This window comes from Benincasa hispida, chromosome 8 (assembly GCF_027475165.1).
Source record: "Benincasa hispida cultivar pf3 chromosome 8, pf3_genome.v1.1, whole genome shotgun sequence".
In the NCBI taxonomy this organism is placed as follows: Eukaryota; Viridiplantae; Streptophyta; class Magnoliopsida; order Cucurbitales; family Cucurbitaceae; genus Benincasa; species Benincasa hispida.
The window spans coordinates 64,550,649-64,571,249 of NC_143485.1; the positions used below are offsets into that span (position 1 = coordinate 64,550,649).

The 20,601-nt window shown below is 37.3% G+C and overlaps 1 protein-coding gene, 2 long non-coding RNA genes and 1 pseudogene across 3 annotated transcripts; 2 read left to right on the plus strand and 2 right to left on the minus strand.

The window, feature by feature from the left end:
* The first annotated feature begins 4,204 nt into the window (after window positions 1-4,204).
* On the plus strand, window positions 4,205-4,301 carry LOC120084326 (U6 spliceosomal RNA; annotated as a pseudogene).
* A 103-nt stretch (window positions 4,302-4,404) lies between these two features.
* LOC120082945 (uncharacterized) lies at window positions 4,405-8,174 on the plus strand. The gene is made up of 2 exons (XR_016531428.1): window positions 4,405-5,879; window positions 6,360-8,174. It is a non-coding gene; the product is annotated as an uncharacterized LOC120082945 (long non-coding RNA).
* A 358-nt stretch (window positions 8,175-8,532) lies between these two features.
* LOC150034785 (uncharacterized) lies at window positions 8,533-9,522 on the minus strand. Its single transcript, XM_090316846.1, has 3 exons — window positions 9,386-9,522; window positions 9,032-9,170; window positions 8,533-8,733 (listed from the first exon to the last, which is right to left on the minus strand). Exons 1-3 carry the CDS (start codon window positions 9,520-9,522, stop codon window positions 8,533-8,535), a joined length of 477 nt encoding a protein of 158 aa, XP_090172972.1.
* Window positions 9,523-14,841: 5,319 nt separating this feature from the next.
* LOC150034786 (uncharacterized) lies at window positions 14,842-17,299 on the minus strand. The gene is made up of 2 exons (XR_016531427.1): window positions 16,823-17,299; window positions 14,842-15,080 (listed from the first exon to the last, which is right to left on the minus strand). It is a non-coding gene; the product is annotated as an uncharacterized LOC150034786 (long non-coding RNA).
* Between the last annotated feature and the right edge of the window lie 3,302 nt (window positions 17,300-20,601).

Here is a 20,601-nt window from a genome sequence, read left to right on the forward strand (position 1 = left end):
CATGAAAATAGCCCGCACTCGACCCGTGAACAGCTCCGCATTCGCCCATGAAAATTGCTCGCTATCTGCACCATTTGAAAATTTGCGTCGAGCTGAGCCACCGAGACATGAGCCGAGTTGAGCCTCATTTTTTTTAGTCGAGTCGTCAAGTCGAGACGTGAGCCGAGCCAAGCCTCATTTTTAGTCGAGCCGACCCTTTGGCTCTTTTTTTCCTCCCTTTTACCCAATCCCATTGGTTTTCCTTTGTCTTTCTTCTCATTATAAATGGAGAAAAATGACATTTTTCGTCCTATCAGTACAATCCTTGATGGCACCAACTAAATTACCTGGGCCTATCAAATGAAGAGCTTTTTGATTGGCCGTAAACTGTGGCGGGTTGTAACAGGTGATGTCGTTAAATCTGTCAAAGGAGCTACTGAATAAGACAATAAGTTTGTGGACAGAATAGAAGACTGGGACAGTAAGAACCATCAAATAATCACTTGGTTGGGTAACACCTTCATTCCAGCCATTCATACTCAGTTCGATGCATTCGACACAGCTAAAGAACTATGGGATTTTCTATCCAGACAATTTCAAATCGTGGGCCTGGCACACTACTATCAACTTCACACTACTCTAGTTGGCACAAGTCAAGAGATGAGACAATCCATAAATGGGTATCTCCTTATTCTTCAGCCTATTTGGACCTAATTAGACTAGGCTAATATCAGTCCAGATCATCGATGACTTATCAAGGTTTTTATGGGGCTTCGCTCTAAGTATGAGTCTGTTTGTGCTGCTTTGTTACATCGTAATCCTCTACCATATCTTGATGCTGCCATTCAGGAAATTCTCTTTGAGGAGAGGCGACTTGGGTTAGCTTCCTCTTCTTCCCCAGACGTTGCTCTCACAACCAGCCATTCACGATTTCCAACTAAGTTGATTTTATGCAAGAACTATAAACATAGTCACAAGTTTTCCAGTTGCCCCACCATTGAGTGTAGGTATTGCCACAGACAGGGTCATATCTTGGAAAACTGTCCTGCCAACTACCTTGGCCTCCAGGATACACCAATAAATCCAAAAATTCCTCTAAGTATGGTTCTCCGTCTGTCGCGACGGTTGCTACTGCCTCCGATGTGGTACCCCCAATATTCCAAGTATCCAAATCGAGGATCTTCAGGACTTGTCGACACAGATGCTCTCTCCCACTTCTCCTGCCCTTGCCATCACACCACGTACATCTTGGCTCCTTGATTCAGCATGTTGCGATCACATGCCCTCGAATATGGTCTTGTTATCTTCCTCCACCCTTGTACAATCCCTACCTTCAGTATATTCTACTAATAGTAATGCCTATTTCACATGTTGGGATTGTTAGTACACCGAGTATTAATCTATCCACTACTTATCATGTCCCATACTTGATCTTTAATCTTATCTCTGTTGGACAACAATGAGACTTGGGGTTAACTGTTCTCTTTTCCTATCATGGTTGTTAGGTTCAGGATCTAGAGTTCCAATTATATCGATTTTGTGGTTAAATTAAAACAGCTTGTGATTTTTTACAGCTTTTCAAGGCTTTTGCCGTATACATAAATATTTGTGATTTTAAACTTTGTGGTCCTAGATTAAAATCTTCAAAATTAGGCATACTGGTAGTGGTAGTGATCTTGGCTTCAACCTAGATTAAAAACTCTTTCACTTCTATTGATGATTTCTAATGATTAGCTAGTTCTTTTTGTTATGTATTGCAGCACCATGGGATCATATTCATATCATTTACAACTGATCTGATATGTTTGGAACTTTGGATTATAGCTCCCTAAATTGTACTTTGTGAAAATGGTTTTTTCTCGTTGATTACTATAGATCATCAAGTTTTACCAATAGCATATGGAATCACTCCATTAATGCGAGGGAATAGCCACGAAAAAAGAATATATTATATTTGCAATAGCTAATCCTATAGAATATGTTTTTTTGTGGAAAATTAATTAGCAAGTGGTATTTGTAAGTGTCATTTCTTTAATATAAAAGATATAATCTTATCAAAAAGTTAACCATTAGTCATCATCTTTTCTTACCAGATTTACAATTATAAATAAATCATGGATGCACAAGGGTAGATTATCCAAAGATTATGACTTGGATGTAGAAAACTTCATCAATTTTGGATTTTCTAATACAAAAAATGTTTTTATTCATTGTCCTTGTTTGAAATGTGGGAATTGTGAATATCAAAGTCGCAATAGTATTAGAGATCATTTATGTGTCAATGGAATTGATGAAAGTTATAAAATTTAATTTTGGCATGATGAACAACTGCCTACCTCATCTTTATGTGGGGAATCTTACAAGTTTGACACCTACATGTATGAAGAGAACGATGTTGGAAGTATAAAAGAAATGGTTGAAGTTGGTTATGAGGAATATTCAAAAGACCCAAATAAATTTGAGAAATTGCTTAATGATGCTGAAAAAACATAATACGAATGATGCAAAAAATTCACCAAGTTGTCTACATTGGTCAAGTTATATAATTTAAAAGTTAGATAGGGATGGAGTGATATTAGTTTTTCAAAACTACTCAAAACTTTAAAAGAATTTTTTCCTACTACCAATAAGCTCCCATCATCAATTTATGATGCAAGGAAAACATTAGATGCACTATGAATGAATTATGAAAAGATTCATGCATGCCCTAACAATTGTTGTTTGTATAGAAAAGAATATGCTAATGCAATTGAATCTCCTGAATATGGTGAATCAAGGTGGAAGTATGCTAAGAATACAAATGAAGGGAAAAAAACAAATTCCTGCAAAAGTTGTATGATATTTTCCACCAATTCAATGATTTAAAAGGTTGTTTAGAAGTATTGATTGTGCTAAAAATTTGATTTGGCATGCTAATGAGCGAGAAGTAGATGGAAATTACAACATCCTGCAAATCTCCGGCCTGAAAATTAGAAGATTTTATGTGGCCAGATTTTGGTTTTGAACCTAGGAATCTTCGTTTAGCATTGTCAGCTGATGGAATAAACCCACACGATGAAGTGAGTTCTAAATATAGTTGTTGGCTCGTAATGATAGTTATTTATAATCTTCCCCCATAGTTGTCTATGAAAAGGAAGTTCATGATGATATCAATGTTGATATCGAGTCCAAAGCAACCAAGAGATGACATCGACACATATTTAGCACCATTAATTGAAGATTTAAAACTCTTATGGGAAAGTGTGTTAAATGTTATGATGCTTATCAAGAAGAACTATTCAATTTAAGGACAGTTTTGTTATGGACAATCGATGATTTTCCTGCATACGGAAATCTTAGTGGATGTAGTGTGAAAGGATACAAGGCATGTCCAATTTGTGGAGATAATACATCTTCTATAAGATTGAAATATGGAAAAAAAAATGGCATACCTTGGATATCGAAAATTTCTAGCACACAATCGTCCATACCAATGTAAAAAAAAGTCATTTAATGGTCATAAGAAGCTTAAAACAATTTCTGAACCTTTGTCTGAAGAGGTTATATATTCAAGAATAAAAGATTTTGAATTTCCAATAGGAAAGAAGAAGAATAAAAAGTAACCTGCGAAAGGAAACACAAAGAGTTGTTAGAACATATTATCCTTTTTTTTTTTTTAGCTACCATATTGAAAAAATCTTCATGTTAGACATTGTCTAGATGTGATGCACATTGAAAAAAAAATGTTTGCATGAATATGTTGGATACGCTTCTCAATATTTTTGGAAAAAGTAAGGATAGATTGAATGCTAGACATGATTTAGTCCATTTCAAAATTCGACCAGAGCTCGCACCTATTATCGAGGACAAAAATATCTTTATTCCTTCTACTTGTTACACTTTTACAAGGAAAGAAAAGCGTTGTGTTTTGAAGATATTGTCAGAAATGAAGGTTCCTGAAGGTTATTCTTTCAATGTTAAGAACTTGTGTCAATGACAGATTTAAAATTTAATAGTTTAAAATCTCATGATTGTCATGTGATCTTACAACATTTGTTTCCTATTGTGACAAGATCTGTGCTTTCAAAACATGTTTAGTATGCAATAATTTTTCAAAAATACATATAAATATCAATTAAACCAAAACGAGCATAATTCAAATACTACAACCATGAAGTCAAATGCCACATCACTCCGTTACAAGACAAAACCAGCATTTGTATAATTGTGACAACAGTTGGTTATCGTCCTTTCGGAGACATCCGATAACATTTGAAGGATACAAAGAAGGTCGTCCTTGTCCAAGGCTGACATACACAAATGGAGAAATGGTCCAATTATTTTTCCTTAAATTTCAAATATTGTGATGATTTTACAACCTTACCTTCACAGATTTCTGGATTTTCTCCTGTGGCTGTGGAGAGGTCGCTTCCTTTTTAGGTATCTCTTCTTCCACAACCATCTTCTTCTTCTTCTTTTTTCTTTTTTTTTTTTTTTAGTTTCAAGTTACATTTCATAAGCTTGTTTTCTACCATTTTTTTTCTCTTGGCATTTAGCATTTTGTAGTTTCAAGTTACAAACACTACAAGAATTTTAGGCTTTAATATCGATTGGAAAAAGTAAAACCGGATGTATAATGTCGATTTTAAACAAAAAAAAGATCTTTAATGTCGGTTTTAAACCGAAATTAAAGGTCTAATTTATTTTTTCCTTACTTTATTAAAAAATTCCTTTCATTTTCAACACTCTCGCGCCTATCTCTCCTACCCAAACCCTTTCATTTCTCTCTTACCCAAACCCTATCTCTCCTTGGCCGTGCGAATCAGGGTGTCTGTCGTCCGTCCGTGGTTGTCCCTTGTCCGTCTGTCAGTCTCCATCACGTTGGATCTCTCCTTGGTCGTGGGTCTCTGTCAATCTTCAACAATAGATTTGTAGCTGTGGGCTTTGCCGTGGGTCTGTAGATCTGTAGAAATCAACTCTAGTTTTGTGGGTTTTTACAACATCACTGTTAAGGCTACTACTTTAGACTCCTTGTGTTCTAGATTTTGTTTACGCTGTTATTCCTCTCGGAAACTCCGAAAGGCCACTTCTCCTTCACCAAGTTAGATTATGAACCTCCCATGGAATCAACGATGGGTGACTTCTTTGTCATTCGAAAGGTGGATATTATTGGAGTATATAGAAGTTTTGGTGATTGTTAGACACAACTTAGATCTTGAGTATTCATTTCTTTAGATTTCAATAGTGATTTTTGCCAATATTATCATCATTAATGTATTTGTTGTTCAGCTACTGGCTTATATTGATCGATTATTTTCTTGCTTTCTCTGCAAACTTACTGACTAGTCTACTTTGGTGCTTTCAGCTTTCTTGCATCAAGTTACATTAGGCTTTTATTTTGATTATATTTAATTGTTTTTGAAGCATTAGGCTTTTAGTCTGCTTTTTTTTTTTACAATATTTTTTGTCTTGTTTATATAAGAAAATGGTAGAAGACAAATAATAACTCTGCTTTTTTAGAATTATTCAAACATCCCATTGATTAATATTTTCACATATAGTTATCCCAGTTTGGTCATTATTGAAGATTCAATTGGCATTTTTCCATTTTAGATTTAATTGAACCAGATTCAATTTCTTCATTTTCTCAAAGTATTTTAGTTGTACAACTGCTATAATAGTTTGACATTTTTCCATTGGATCTCTAAATTAACAATTGTAGATATAGTCTCTTCAATTCCCTATTTGTGAATTATTGATAAATACCATCATGATATATAAATCTGTGAAAAAACAAGGTATTTTTCTTCTTTAGAAAGGTTCTGGATTCTTATATGCAGGTTCATGACAACAGATTATCCTCAAGCCCTCCATTATTGGGCAAACATCACATGATAGTATAAAAGCAAAGAGAAGATCAGGTTATTTTTGTTCTCTCTTTAAACCAACATACAGTTGTGGCAAGCATAATTTTTATAGGTTGTTTTGGAGAATGGTTTTGGGAATTATCATATATTTATAATTTTTTTTAATTACTTCTCTTGGTGAGCTATAATACTACATGCCTACATTATAGTTGCATTTTCTATTTCATGTCTATACAAGTATATTCATTCCCTTCTTTTCTGAATGGGGAAAAAACTCAATTTAGGAGTTGTCAACTAAAATTTCAAAATAATTACGGTTTGAATTAAGTTCTTTAACTTTCATAAGTGAATTACTCTAAATTCTTAAACTTTCTTTTTAGCATTGTTGATTCATCGTTTGCATATGTTAAATTGAGATAAGAATTAAACTATTTCAGAGTAAGATTCTTTTGGAAACTAGTTGAATTAGAATTTTTTAGTCAACTCATTTAAGCAATAATGAAATGATTTTCAGTGAAGTTTTTCATTTGTTAGGTTCAAGTTTGACGTGTAACACTAAATTTTGATTCTTGGGGATTTGGAAGGAAGATAGGAAGATTGCATTGGACATGTTTTAAGAAGGTTGATAAGTGGAGAAGGTGCACCCAACACAAAAAGGATTTCATAACAACATTAATAACAAGTACAAAGTAATATTTATAAGATGTTTATCCTAAAAATCTATTTGTTCTAAAGTTTTGGATTAGATTCAGTGTTGGAATGTTATGACTATTTTGCAGTTATGGAAGTCATAGCTTAGTTGTTTATGACTTCCATTAAGTGGTTTATGATAGTGAAAATTCTTAGGCATTCTTTGGTAGTTTATATTTATGCATTATTTGTCAAAATGAATCTGGTTACACTATGGTAGTTTGTGGGTTATTCATGCATTGTGGGTTAGGTTTATTCTTCATTATCATCGTCAAATCTTTTGTAATTTTTTTCTTGTTATTGTTAGAAGACGATTGTTGCTGTTTAGATTACTGGAAACGTAGTTATGAATTTCTTTTTATATTGCTATATTGATGGAAACATAGTTTCTGAATTTCTTTTGATTATTGTTTTGATTAGATACATGTAAAGTTTTGGTCTATGTAGTTGATGATTGGTCATGTTTGGTTGACAAAATGGACTTGTTCTTTGGTCAGAAATGGGAGAGATAATTGAGGAACTCTAGAAATTGAGTTGGTGGTTCAATTTTATTATATGATTCAACAATATCGTTTTGTTCTTTGATTGCCTTCAACTATGACATTTCTTGATTGTCTTTGTGACTTCAATGCAATAAAACTTTCTTGAAATCTATACAATCAAAACAAAGTTACCAAAGCTTATAAGGGTTACATAACAAAGCTCATAATGATTAAAACTAATATTGTCTTTGTGATAACATTTTTTTGCTCGGATTGAAAAGTTGTTTGTGGTTTCTATTGAGCTCATATTAGTTCTAATATCTAAACTTTGTTTTGATTGTATATATTTCAAGAAAGTTGACTTTTGTTCAAGGAAATTAAATTTGGATTGAGAACTGTAGTGTTGCTTATCGAGGTGAGTAGTTTTTCCTTTTATTCAAAAATACAATTTTGTTGTTTGAGGAGATAAATTTGTTTAGCTTCTTGTGTTTGTAAATTATAAGTTTTGTTGTTTATGGTTATGCCTTTTGCATAATTTATTATGTTTCTAATTAGTTTTTTTCTTCACATTGATAACATTTAGTTGCTCGAATTGATAAGTTATTCATACATACTTTTAGGGTGTTACTTGCTGTAGAATATACCAACTATTTAGGTACCGTTTGGGTACATGCTTTTGATTTTTGAGTAACATGTTGTTTGAAATTTAGGTGTAAAATATGTAGGTGTGTTGTTTAGGATATAAAACCTTCCATGGAGCTTCACGTTTCTAAAAATATATAGGTGTGTTGGCCGTTGAAGTTGGTTGTGCCGAGGGTGGTTCCTAGGTTTTCTTGATTGACGTTGGTCATTGTTTGCTCTGATACCAAGACAAAACCGGAAGCTGAAGAGGATGGCAAACTCACGCTGGAAGCCGAAGCGTTCGCAGTCGGTTGATGAAGAATTCGAAGGGACGGTAGATGATAGTATACACCAACTTAGCTTTTCTATTTTTCTTATTATATTAAATATACATAGTTGTTGCTTTTATACAATTGGAATCCCTAATTTGGGAATTCAGAAATAATTCAATAACAGAATGGCTATACATGTGTTGTGACCTGATTGGTCCTTTTGTAACTAAACTATTCTTTTGTTAAATGGTAAGACTGTAATTATGAAGACTTTCATTGCTGAAGGAGTTGCTGAGTAGATTTTCCTTGGTGACGTGGTTGACTGTGTTGGCATCCTTAACATCTCCTTCTCAAACGAGAGGGTAGTTCGACTACACCGAGTTTGGATCGAAGGTTGAAGAATTGTGAGTGTGTTAAGGTCTTGGTGAGGCAGTCAGCTATTTGGTCGGAGAATGGTACATATCGAACATCAAGCTGACCACTGAGGATTTGATCACGAACGAAATGAATGTCGATTTCAATGTGCTTGGTCCATGCATGAAACATCAGATTTATGGCTAGAGCACCTGCGCTGAGGTTGTCATACCACAAGACTGGAGTCGAATTCTGTTTGACACCAATCTCACACAGTAGTTGTTGTACTCATATAATTTCTGCAGAGACATGTGCTAGCGCTCTATATTCAGACTCCATGCTGGACCGGGCTACAACAGATTGTTTCTTTGAGGACCAGGATATAAGATTACTACTAAGAAAGATGCAATAAGCAGCAACTGATTTACGATCGTCTATATTAGCTGCCCAATCGGCATCGGAGAAGGCCGAAATGGACAGGTCGGACCCCTGTTGAATGTAGAGGCCAAAATATCAAGTGCCACTCATATACCTTAGTATTCTTTTCACCGCTTGCCAGTGAACGTTCGTAGGTTGCCTTAAGTACTGACTTAGATAATTAACCACATATGTAATGTCAGGTCTCATTGTGGTTAAGTATTGTAGGGTGCTAATCGTGCTCCGATGGATATAGGGATCTTCAAGAGAAGTGCCATCTGAGAGGAAGAGTTGCTTATTTAGTACACTTGGAGAGGGTGCCGGTTTCAGATCTCCAAGGTCATGTTGGTGTAGTAGGTCCTCGACATACTTTTCCTGATTCAGTATAACTCCATTGGCTACATTGTGCAGTTGGACTCCAAGGAAGTAGCTGAGTTGGCCGAGATCCTTTAGAGCAAACTTGGAGTCCAAGGCTATTACAAGCTTGTTGATTACCTACGGATTGGTGCCTGTAATAATAACATCGTCAACATATACCGGTAAGAGTATCAAGGCAGAAGTGCTTTGATATATAAATAGAGATGTATCAGACTTAGAATTCCAAAATCCCTAACTGTATAGTGTTGTCTTCAGTGTGTTGTTCCAAGCCCTTGGTGCTTATTTGAGGCCATATATGGCCTTGTGTAAGCGACAGACATGATTTGGTATTTGGAGATAAACAAACCCTTGCGGTTGGCACATGTAAACTTCTTCATCGAGGACCCCATTAAGGAAAGCATTATTGAAATCTAATTGTCTCAGTTGCCACCCTTTAGATACAGCAATGCTAACAATGATCCGGATGGTGGACGCCTTTACCATTGGACTAAATGTCTCGAAGAAATCAATGCTCAGATTTTGATGGAAGCTTTTTCCTACGAGTCGTGCTTTATAGCATAGAATGGAGCCGTTGGGACTTCTTTTGATTTTGAATATCCATTTATTCCCTACAATGTTCATCGACGGTGATGGAGGAACTAAAGTTCAGGTCTAGTTTTTCATCAGTGTTGTAAATTCTTCACTCATTGCTTTGTTCCATTGAGTGGTTTTGAGCGCATCAATGGCTCGTGTAGGTTCGATTAGGGACTAGTCTTTTTGGGTGTGGGAGGACAGGATTTTGGGTTTGAATATGCCTGCCTTTCCTCGGGTAATCATGGGATGAGTAGGTACTGGTAAAGGTTTTGGGACAGTATCGGGTGAAGACTGGGCAATGGACGATGAAGGTAAACGATTGGTGGGTTGGGCAGTAGACGATGGTGAGTCAAGAGGTAAACGATCAGAGGATTGGGCAATAAACGATGAAGGTAAACGATTGATGGGTTGGGCAGTAAACGATAAAGATAAACGATCGGTGGGTAAACGATCGGTGTGTAAACGATCGGTAGGTAAACGATCAGTGGGTAAACGATTGGCGGGTAAATGATCGGTAGGTAAACGATCGGTGGGTAAACGATTGGTGGGTAAACGATCAGTGGGTAAATGATCGATGGGTATACATTTAGTGGGTAAACGATCGGTAGGTGAACGATCGATGGGTAAACGATCAGTAGGTAAACGATTGTTGGGTAAACGATCGCTGGGTAAACTATTGGTGGGTAGACGATTGGTGGGCTAGGCATTAAACGATTAGGGTAAACGATTAGAAGAGAGAGGTGGGAAGACTAGGCTGTCTGTAGTGTTATCAGTTGATGATTGGGTGTGGGTTGGTCTGATTATTGATGAGGGTGTGGTTGTGGATGTAGAAGGCATAGAGTCACTGTGCGGTGTGTTCTGATTGAGGGGCAGCCAAGGAACCGGGTGGACGGCAACTTCTTTCTTGGCTGTCCTGCAAGCTGAAGAAGACACTTGACAAGAAAAGTCAATTTTATCAAACACAACATGTCAAGAAATGAACAGCCTGCCATTAGAGCTGAGGCATTTATAACCTTTGTGATTCACAGTAGGGCCGAGGTAGATGCACTTTTCTGTGCGATAATTCAACTTATGTTAATTGTATGGTCTTAAGCAGGGGAAGCATGCATACCAAATATTCGAAGGTCCTCAAACTTGAGTTTCTTTTTTAACATTACTTCCATTGGGGCTTTTCCTTTTAGGACAGGGTGGGAAGGCCATTAATCAGTAGTGTTGAGTATAAGAAATCATCCCACTAATGATGTAAGGGAAGATGTGCTTGGGCTAGTAGGGTTAGCCTTGTCTTCACTATGTATCTATGCTTTTGCTCAACCCTTCCATTTTGTGTTGATGTATATGGATAGGTATATCTGGAGGCAATGCCAAGTTGATGATAGACTTTGTGTATTTTGACAAATTCTCCACCATTATTCGATTGTAGGGACTTGATCAGGGTATTGAACTGAATTTGTACCATGGTAAAAAAGTGTTGAAAAGCTGCAAGTGTGTCACTTTTTAATCTTAGAGGATAAATCCATGTGTACCTACTGTGATTATCAATAAAGATAGCATAATATTTGTACCCATCTGTAGACAAGAGAGGGGTTGGACCCACAAATTAGTATGTATAAGTTTAAAAGTTGCAGATGCTCTTGAGTTAGAGTTAGGGAAAGCTAAAGAGTGCGATTTGCCATAGCTACAAGAATCACAAAATTTGAGCTCTTCATTAGATGACATAGGGAGATTACAGTATTTGATAATAAATTCTAATGTTTTTTATAATGGATGGCCAAGTCTTCTATGCCATGTAATCTTAGACACCCTATGCTTAGAAGATACACTAAGAGCAGACAGATCTTTATTCTTGTGCACTGGCTGCGGTGGTACTCTGTTTTCTACTGACTTTGAGCTAACTTCGACACCTTCTAATTGATATATTCCATCTTTAAGCACTCCCTTCATTATTGTGTGTCCCGTACCCTTGTCCTTAATAAGACAGTAATCCATGTGAAATTCAATAAACACGTTATTGTCTTTTGTTAACTTAGATATACTAACCATATTTTTTGCTATGGCAGACACACATAACATATCATTCAGTTTCAAATTGTAGACATCACTAGATAGACATGCAGTTCCAAGATGAGAAATTTCTAGAGTATTACTATTAGCCACAGTGACTACTTTAGTACCTGAGTATTCAGTCGGGTTGCCAAGATTGTTGAAATTTGATGTGACATGATTGGAGGCACCACTGTCAGCATACCAATTCACATCAGTCATGTTTTCTTGTCTTGTCAGAAAGGGGTTACTTCCATAAGCAATGGCTAGGGCTATTGGATGAGGCTGTGTGTTTTTGGTCTGTTTGTTGGGAAAGGTTGTCCCTTGTTTTGAGGAGAATTGGGAACAAATTCTCTATTATACCTGTTGAAGCAGTAACACGCTATGTGCCCAACCTTCCCACAAACTTGACACACAGGTTTTTTGTTGTTCGTTCCTCTGCCTCGACCTCTACCATGGCCACCACCACCTCGTTGTCCAACCTCAGTAGATTGGTTGCTGTTATTAGGCTTGTTATTTTGGTTGACATGTCCAGTGTTTGTTATATTTACTAAAGCATTATTGACTTGGTTGAAGCCTACTGTTGTCATTTGGTTTGACTGATGTTCCAATCTTCTTTCATACAGAAGAAGTTTTGATTGCATATCAAGCCACGACATGTCCGCTCTCCCTTGGATTGTGGCCACGATTGCATTGTACTCTTCATCAAGTCCTAGTAGCACCTACGAAACAAGAGCTCTTGGTGGCACTAGACTACCAGCCTGCTCTAGATTATCAACATTCATTTTCATAGTTCGAAGGTAATCTTCCATTTTCAAATTACCTTTTCTGGTTATTTGAAACACATGTCTTAGATAGTCTTCTTCAGCCCTAGACTGAACACCAAAGAGTTGTTGAATGCTGGCCCACAGATCCCTTGCACATTGACACCCCATCACTTGAATGGCGACCTCTGGTGTCATGGAGTTATACAGCCAGCTGAGGAGAAGTTGATCTACAACCATCCACGCTTCATATTGAGGATTTACCTCAAGTGATGTCGACGAGCTGGAAGCTTAATGCTTGATTTTATGAAGTGAATTATGGATGATATGTGATGGTGAAATTGCATTGTGCACTCAAGTTTCCTCAACGAAATCCAAGTGTAAATTTCACTGAGTTTCCTGGTAAGTCTAAGGTCGAACTCAGGGACTTGTGAAAACAGGTTGCGTTGGTAATTTTTATGAAAATTTTGCGGTAACTAAATAAATAAATAGTTGTGGAGGTTGTTGTTTTCGATGATAAAATAAATAAATAAATGCGGCGGAGTTTGAAAAGAGTTGATTAAATGGGAAATGCGATGAGTATGCGGTGAACGGGTTGAGAAAAGTTTCGGCTAACACTTCCTAGGATGCGTTCATGCTATGCCATTATGCAACATGCATACAATAGTAAACCACCTCTCGGTGAAAATGCCACGGCTTCTAAGGCTAGAACGCATGCGATATATATGCTAAGTCTATATGACCTACACATAAGCCTCTATTCTTATTTATGCGATGACAAAATGACACACACAAATAAGGCGACCACATAATATCATTCCCATCTCTAGGATGCATGCGATGCAGGTTGACAAACAGAGCTTATCTTTAAGTCCCTATCTCTTATTTATGCAGTTCTAATCTTGCTCTCTCGAGTCTAGATTCTAACCTAGCTCTCTCGAGTCTAGATTCTAACGTAGCTCTCTCGAGTCGTTAGGTTCTTTCTTTAGACTCTCTCTCGAGTAGCCCTAAAGGGTATTTGGCACAGTATAAAACAAGACAATCGCAAGCAATGAACTTCCTAGATCATGTTAACTTAGTTCTTCTCAACCCATTCGACTAGTTTAGCTACTCATGCGTGCTAAGAGAGTGAACAGATGTAGAAATAGAACATCTATTGTATAAATATAAAGATGAAGTACAAAATAACAATGCAAGTATAGAATGAAGGGCCTGGTAGTAATCTCTTGCTGCTCAGGCTTTTACACTGTTTTTCTACTCATGCTCAAAAGATAATCTCGCTATCGCGAGAGTTGGCCAGCTCTCTGCTTCTACGCCTCAAGGTTCTCTCTCGAGTTACCCTGAGTGATCTCCGGCGTCACCACTCTTCTCTTGCTCCGCCTTAAAACGAAAGGAAAACTATGAACAAAGCCGAGCTGAGCTCTTAAATTCGTAAACTGGTGAAGTGATTAATTGACAACCCCTTTTCTGAAGGATACCCTTGGTATTTATAGAACATCCAAGGTGAAAGGCGACTTCTCTCTCATGATTGTACAGATGGGACGGCTTTAATTCCTGACTGATGCGCCAAATATTTGTCACCGAAAAGTTGAATGTACTTGTGATTGTTATCGACTGTTAACTTAATTCGGATTCGACTGTCATAATCTTTCTGTCCCATCGCGATTAATTAGCCTTTCACCCAGATTCGCCCACCATGTTGCGGCAATCTTTCTTGGGCAAATGTTTGCGAACACAATCATCGCAAAGTCTTGCGGTAATGTTGTGCTCGACTGATGATTTCCTATGATCGCAATTTCCGCCTTGCATCAAAGCATATTCAGCATAAAAGCACAAAAATCAACTGTTCCTATGCGATAAACGCATGCGGCCGCAATATAATAAACTTAATGCTTTTTGGACGCAATTTAACATGTTTTATCAACGCAAGCCAACATTGTTTAAGAACTTAGCACTATGATAACGTGCATTTCTGTCTATTATCACACCACCCAAATTTAAACAATGCTTGTCCTCAAGCATAAGCTAAAGATTTCCTTTAGCAAGTCAACCGTAATGTTCTTTTCCTAGATTTCTCAAGTATACTTCATTCAAATCCTATATACCAAAGTTCCCTTAAGTCTTGTTCAAGTCTCTTCTTAAAATATTTCTAAGATCTAGGGACTGCAAGATTAACCTTCAAAAGGACTTTATTAATTTTTGGAACATCGCATGATTTATTTCAAAAAGAAAAAAAAATCACCGGGGTGTCAATTGATTTTATCCTTGCATATTTCTTATCATTGTTATTTTTTATGACCTTGCGCTGATCCAAGTGCCTTGCCTTCATTTTTTCTTGCCCCCACATGTGTCATACGGACATCTGTAACGATCCGACCAAACTAGGACTTTAAAACGACGCTCAGTTATTTGAAATAAATACTAATTAAAACAAGAGAAGTTCAAAAGACATTTATTAAATGCAACAATAATAGGGTACCCATAAATCATAAAGGTTAATAAATACATATGAAAAACGATTCTTAATAATAAGTTTCAAACATCAAAACTAAACATGAAGAGAAACATGAAAAGAACTTTAAATCTCATGATGCGGAAGCGTAAAAACTAGTCCCAATGACACGATCACGAATTCCGTTGCGCCATCGCTGGTGCATCTCTACCCTTACCTGAAACATCAACATAAGAAAGAATGAGTATGAAATACTCAGTAAGTAACCCCACTACTGGGGTCAGGCTAGGCGTCTATGTCCTTTAGATGTCTACCCCTAGTGGAACATATAAACTATTCTAGTCCTCATGGAACACATAAATACATGAAAAACTTATTTCTATCCTAAGGTAATTGAATATGTCCACTACCTCTAGTAAGTACCGTAAGACCCACAACCTCTGATGAATCCTGAACGAAACACAATCTCTTACATACGCATGGTTATGCATACACCTCTTTCGTATACACATAACCCACTTAATGTGTACCTCTTTCGTACACATGGTTACGTATACACCTCGTTCGTATATGCATAACCCACTGAAGGTGTACCTCTTTCGTACACCTAGTTAAGTATACACCTCTTTCGTATATACCTAACCTACTAAGTATGTGCCTCTTTCGTACATCTAATTGTGTATAACCTTTTTCGTATACACATAATCCACTGAAGGTGTACCTCTTTCTTACACCTAGTTAAGTATACACCTCTTTCGTATATACCTAACCTACTAAATATGTACCTCTTTCGTACATCTAATTATGTATAACCTCTTTCGTATACACATAATCCACTGAGTATGTACCTCTTTCGTACACCCCAAATCCTCTCTATAAATGTAGGGATGTGTACTCTTTCGTACACATGGTTGGGCATACACCTCTTTCGTATACACATAATCCACTGAGTATGTACCTCTTTCGTACACCCCAGATCCTCTCTATAAATGTAGGGATGTGTACCTCTTTCATACACATGGTTAGGCATACACCTCTTTCATATACACATAACCCACTGAGTATGTACCTCTTTCGTACGTCCCAGTACCCTCTAGGTATGTATCACTTTCATACACACCAACCCTAGTACATCTCTTTCATGTACTAGATCCTTGGACATGCATTACTTTCATGCAGTCACATAGTCTGGAAAGGAAAAAAATGGCATCTAACTTCCTGTTACATATAACATTCACCTAATCATGAATCCTTTAAAATCTCCTCATCAAGGTCATGTTAATTAACCTCAATATACGTAATTAAACTAGTGTTAATGGATCTGCTCTAGTACATCACTTTCATGCACTAAACTATATAAACAATCAGGTATTTGAGATTTCATAATATACAGTACGGTCTACACATTCTCATCATAAATCGCATAACTATATGAATCAACAAATGTCGAATCCTCATCTAACTTTAAGATATTCCAGTAGGAGTGCCACTTAACTTACATTTAAGGGTCATGCTCAATCATCCTTTTAATATAACTCATAAAATTCTAAATCATACTCATACATTAAAATTCTTCGGACATATTATCACATGCTCCTATATCTTTTCTAAACAATCCATTAAATCTCAGAATAGTCAAAAGTATCATTGCAACTAGTCTTAAAATTCTAAAAAATAAATCATAAATTTATCGCCCGACACAAAGGCAATTCCAATAGTAAGATTACCTACCTCAGAATTAAATCTAAATATATTGTTCTCCAAGCAAGCAATTGATGATAAAGTAAAGAGTGTGAACTAGAACCCAAAGCAAACTTGATCAACAGTCACTTCCAGCTTTGACTCCAAAATCTTCATAAAATACCCAAAACCAACCTCCAAAATTATCATTAAAAAAATAATTTAAACTCATACCCAATGAATAACAAAAACAAATTCAAGAAATCATCGAAACCTTACCCAAAATCAAGGATTCTAGCGAAATCAAAACAAAATCCAACGAGAAGGAGCCGAAGATGTCCGAGGGCGGTGAGTGGTCTAGGCTGAAGAGATCTGGCGGCGTCGGCTTGTTGGAGAAGAGTGGCGTGGACGAAACTAACAGGTGACCAGCTCGACAACGATACGGCGAACGGTGAAGGAAGATCAGCGCATAGCTCGACAGATCTGTGGCATGCGACACAATCGACCATCGACCGAGACCTTCAGACATGACGACGTGACGTCATCTAGAGCTACGGTTGCGGCAGCTGATCGACGACGAGACGAAAACTGGCGGTTTCAGGGCTGGCAGACATGGGCAGCGGCGAGGTCGATCTGGGCAGTGGGGGAGGCGACAGCGACAGGAGGAAAAAGTTTGGGGAAGAAGGGTTTCTTGCGTGGGGAGAAGGGATAGGTTTCTTTTTATTTTAAATAATAATAATAATAACTAAAAGGGATGGGTTTCTTTTTATTTAAAAAAAATAATAATAACTAAAAAGAAAATAATATAATTACATTTAAATCATTTCCTTAATCCACTTTATACTATTTATTTTCTTTCCTTTTCAAAAGAAAATTAATTCCTGCCATTAATTTTCAAATTGAATTTCAAAACTGAATAATTTTCACGTCAACTCTTAAATTCCCGCACTTATACTTTAAATCCAAAATTACAAAAAATTCCCTACAATAACAAAAATTACTAAAATTATATAAAAAAAAGTGAAAATTCGGGGTGTTACAACATCTAACTACGAGTAATGCTCTCTTTCTCAGACTGAACTCATACCTTTTTGGCAGTGGAGTTGTTATCATTTATTTATGCGTTGATCCCGGTGACTTACTTTCGTTTTGGCTTACCCCCACGTGTGTCATGCGGACATCCAACTACGGGTGAGTGCCTTTCACAACTTAACTCTTATCAACATGGGTTTCCCATTGCGTTGATAGTGGAGTTGTTATTTTAATTTTTTTTTCAAACTAACAAGGTCGAAAATACATACCTCACCCCCAAATTTAAAATGCGGCAATGTCCTCATTTCCAGAAGATTGAAAGAAGTCATGCGATGTTCTTAGAAAGCTTCGTAAAGAGAGTTTGAAAGAAAGCTAGCAAACCCCTAACTTTTAGAAATATTTCATGAGGTGACTATCTTAAAGTTAAGTTGACTCTAGTATATATGAAAGACATAGAAGCATATTTTTCATCATTGAAATCATACTTGGCAAAGAAACAACATGTGGTAACTTACTAAATTTATCTATGTCAAATGATTGCAGTAATCAAAGAGGATGCGATGATAAAACTTTTAAAAACCAACATGCGATGCGATAGCATAAAATTTGAAATAAAGATAAGGAAGAATACACCTCCAAATTTGCGTTGTCGCCCGCATTGTGTATTGACGTATCTATCTTTATGACGATCTATCTTCTTTGGATTGCGGTGACGGAGTGAGATAATTTGCTGCTTCATGTAACATCTCTACAATCCTGTGCCTTAATCGTTGCAAGAAAAACAGAGAGAGGGTCAAATTATTTTTAAAAAAAACAAAATTCGTTATCGCAATCTCCCCTCCCCCCCCCCCTTTTTTTTAGAATAAGAACAGATAAAACTGAAAAGAGATAGTGTAATGAAAATTCAGAATAGTAGAGAAAAGTTGCATGCTTCCTAAAACTTGCGTCCTTGATGGATTTCGAATGTCTGATAACGCAGGGACCACCTACTTCCTTCTTTATTCAAAGTTCTTTTACTTCCATAAAGTCGACTCGGCGATGCCACCCTTCTCCATGATATGCCTTTACTCGCTGCCCATTAACTTTAAATATGTTGGTTCCATCATCATTTGATAATTCAACCGCGCCATGCAGAAATACTTGTATAACTATGAATGGTCTGGACTAACGTGACTTTAGTTTTCTAGGGAAGAGCCGCAGACATGAGTTGAAGAGTAAGACCCTCTGCCCGACTTGGAGGTTTTTGCCGCATATGTGTTTGTCATGCCAACGCTTGGTGTGCTCTTTGTAAATCTTCGCGTTTTCATATGCACTACTCCTCCATTCTTCTAGCTCGACCAGTTGCATTTTTTGCGTTTCTCCTGCTTTCTTTAAATCAAAGTTTAGCTTCTTTACCGCCCACAGTGCCTTATATTCCAGCTCCAAAGGCAAATAACACGCCTTACCAAATACCAACGCATATGGGGATATATCTATTGGTGTTTTAAATGCAGTCTGGTATGCACACGACGCATCATCAAGCTTTGTTGCCCAATCTTTTCGCAAAGGCCTTACTACCTTCTCAATTCTTAGTTTAATTTCTCGATTGGACACCTCGGCCTGACCATTCGTCTGCAGGTGGTATGCGGTGGCCATTTTATGGAAGATGTTGTATTTGCGCAGAAGCTCTTTGATGTTATGGTTGATAAAGTGGGATCCTTCATCACTTATTATGGCACGGGGAGTGCCAAAACAAGTGAAAAATATATTTCTTCAGGAATTGGGAGACGACAGCCGCATCGCTTGCGGCGCATGCTATTGCTTCTACTCACTTGGATACATAATCGACGGCTAATAAAATATAATGTTTACCATTCGGTGGAGGCAATGGTCCCATGAAATCAATCCACCATACGTTGAACAATTCAAGTTCCAAGATGGTGTTCATTGGCATTGCATGTTTCCATGAAATGTTACCTGTGCGTTGGCACTGATCGCACTTCATGGCATAGTCAGCTGCATCCTTAAACAATGTGGGCCAGAAGAATCCACTCTATAAAACTTTAGCTGCGGTGCGCTATCCTCCGAAGTGTTCACCATATGGTGAGTCATGACATTACGATAATATACGTTATTGAGTAGTATTTGGTATGCATAATCGCAAAATCTGGTTTGCTCCTCTTTTATACAGATTCGGCTCATCCCAATAATAATGTCTGCATTCATGTTTGAGCTTCCTTTGTTGGTGGTAGGTGTAATCTTCAGGAAATTGCTCGCAAACCAGATAATTGACTATGTCTGCATACCAGGGTAATTCTTCAATATGAAACAGTTGCTCATCTGGGAACACCGCACTCACCTCAAACTCATTGCGGTCAACCTCAGGATTTTCCAATCTAGACAAGTGATCCACAACTTGGTTCTCTGTCCCCTTCCGGTCAATTATTTCTATGTCAAATTCTTGAATGAGGAGAACCCATCTGATCAACCTCGGCTTTGCAACCTTCTTTGTCATTAAGTACTTTATTGCCGAATGATCAGTATGGATGAGTACCTTTTTCCCCAGCAGATATGCTCGAAATTTTTCCAACGCAAAAATTACCGCCAGAAGCTCTTTCTCTGTCGTGGTATAATTTGTCTGAGCAGGGTTTAATGTTTTACTCGTATATGCGATGGGATGCAAGATTGTTTTTCTCTTTTGTGCCAGAGCTTCTCCCATCGCATACCTGCTTGCATCGCACATAATTTCAAAAGGAAGTGTCCAGGCAGGTGCAATCAACACGGGTGCGGTAATCAGCGCATTCTTAAAAACTCTGAATGTGTTAAGGCAGTTGTTGTCAAACTCAAATTTTCTGTCAGCCTCTAACAACGCACTCAGTGATCGTGCTATTTTTGAAAAGTCTTTGACAAAGCGTCTGTAGAATCCAGCGTGCCCCAAGAAGCTTTGCACAACCTTCAATTGCTTTTTGGATGTGGAAGTTTTTCAATTGCTTCGATTTTTGCTTTGTCCACCTTCAACCCATCCCGGAAAACCTCTGTGTC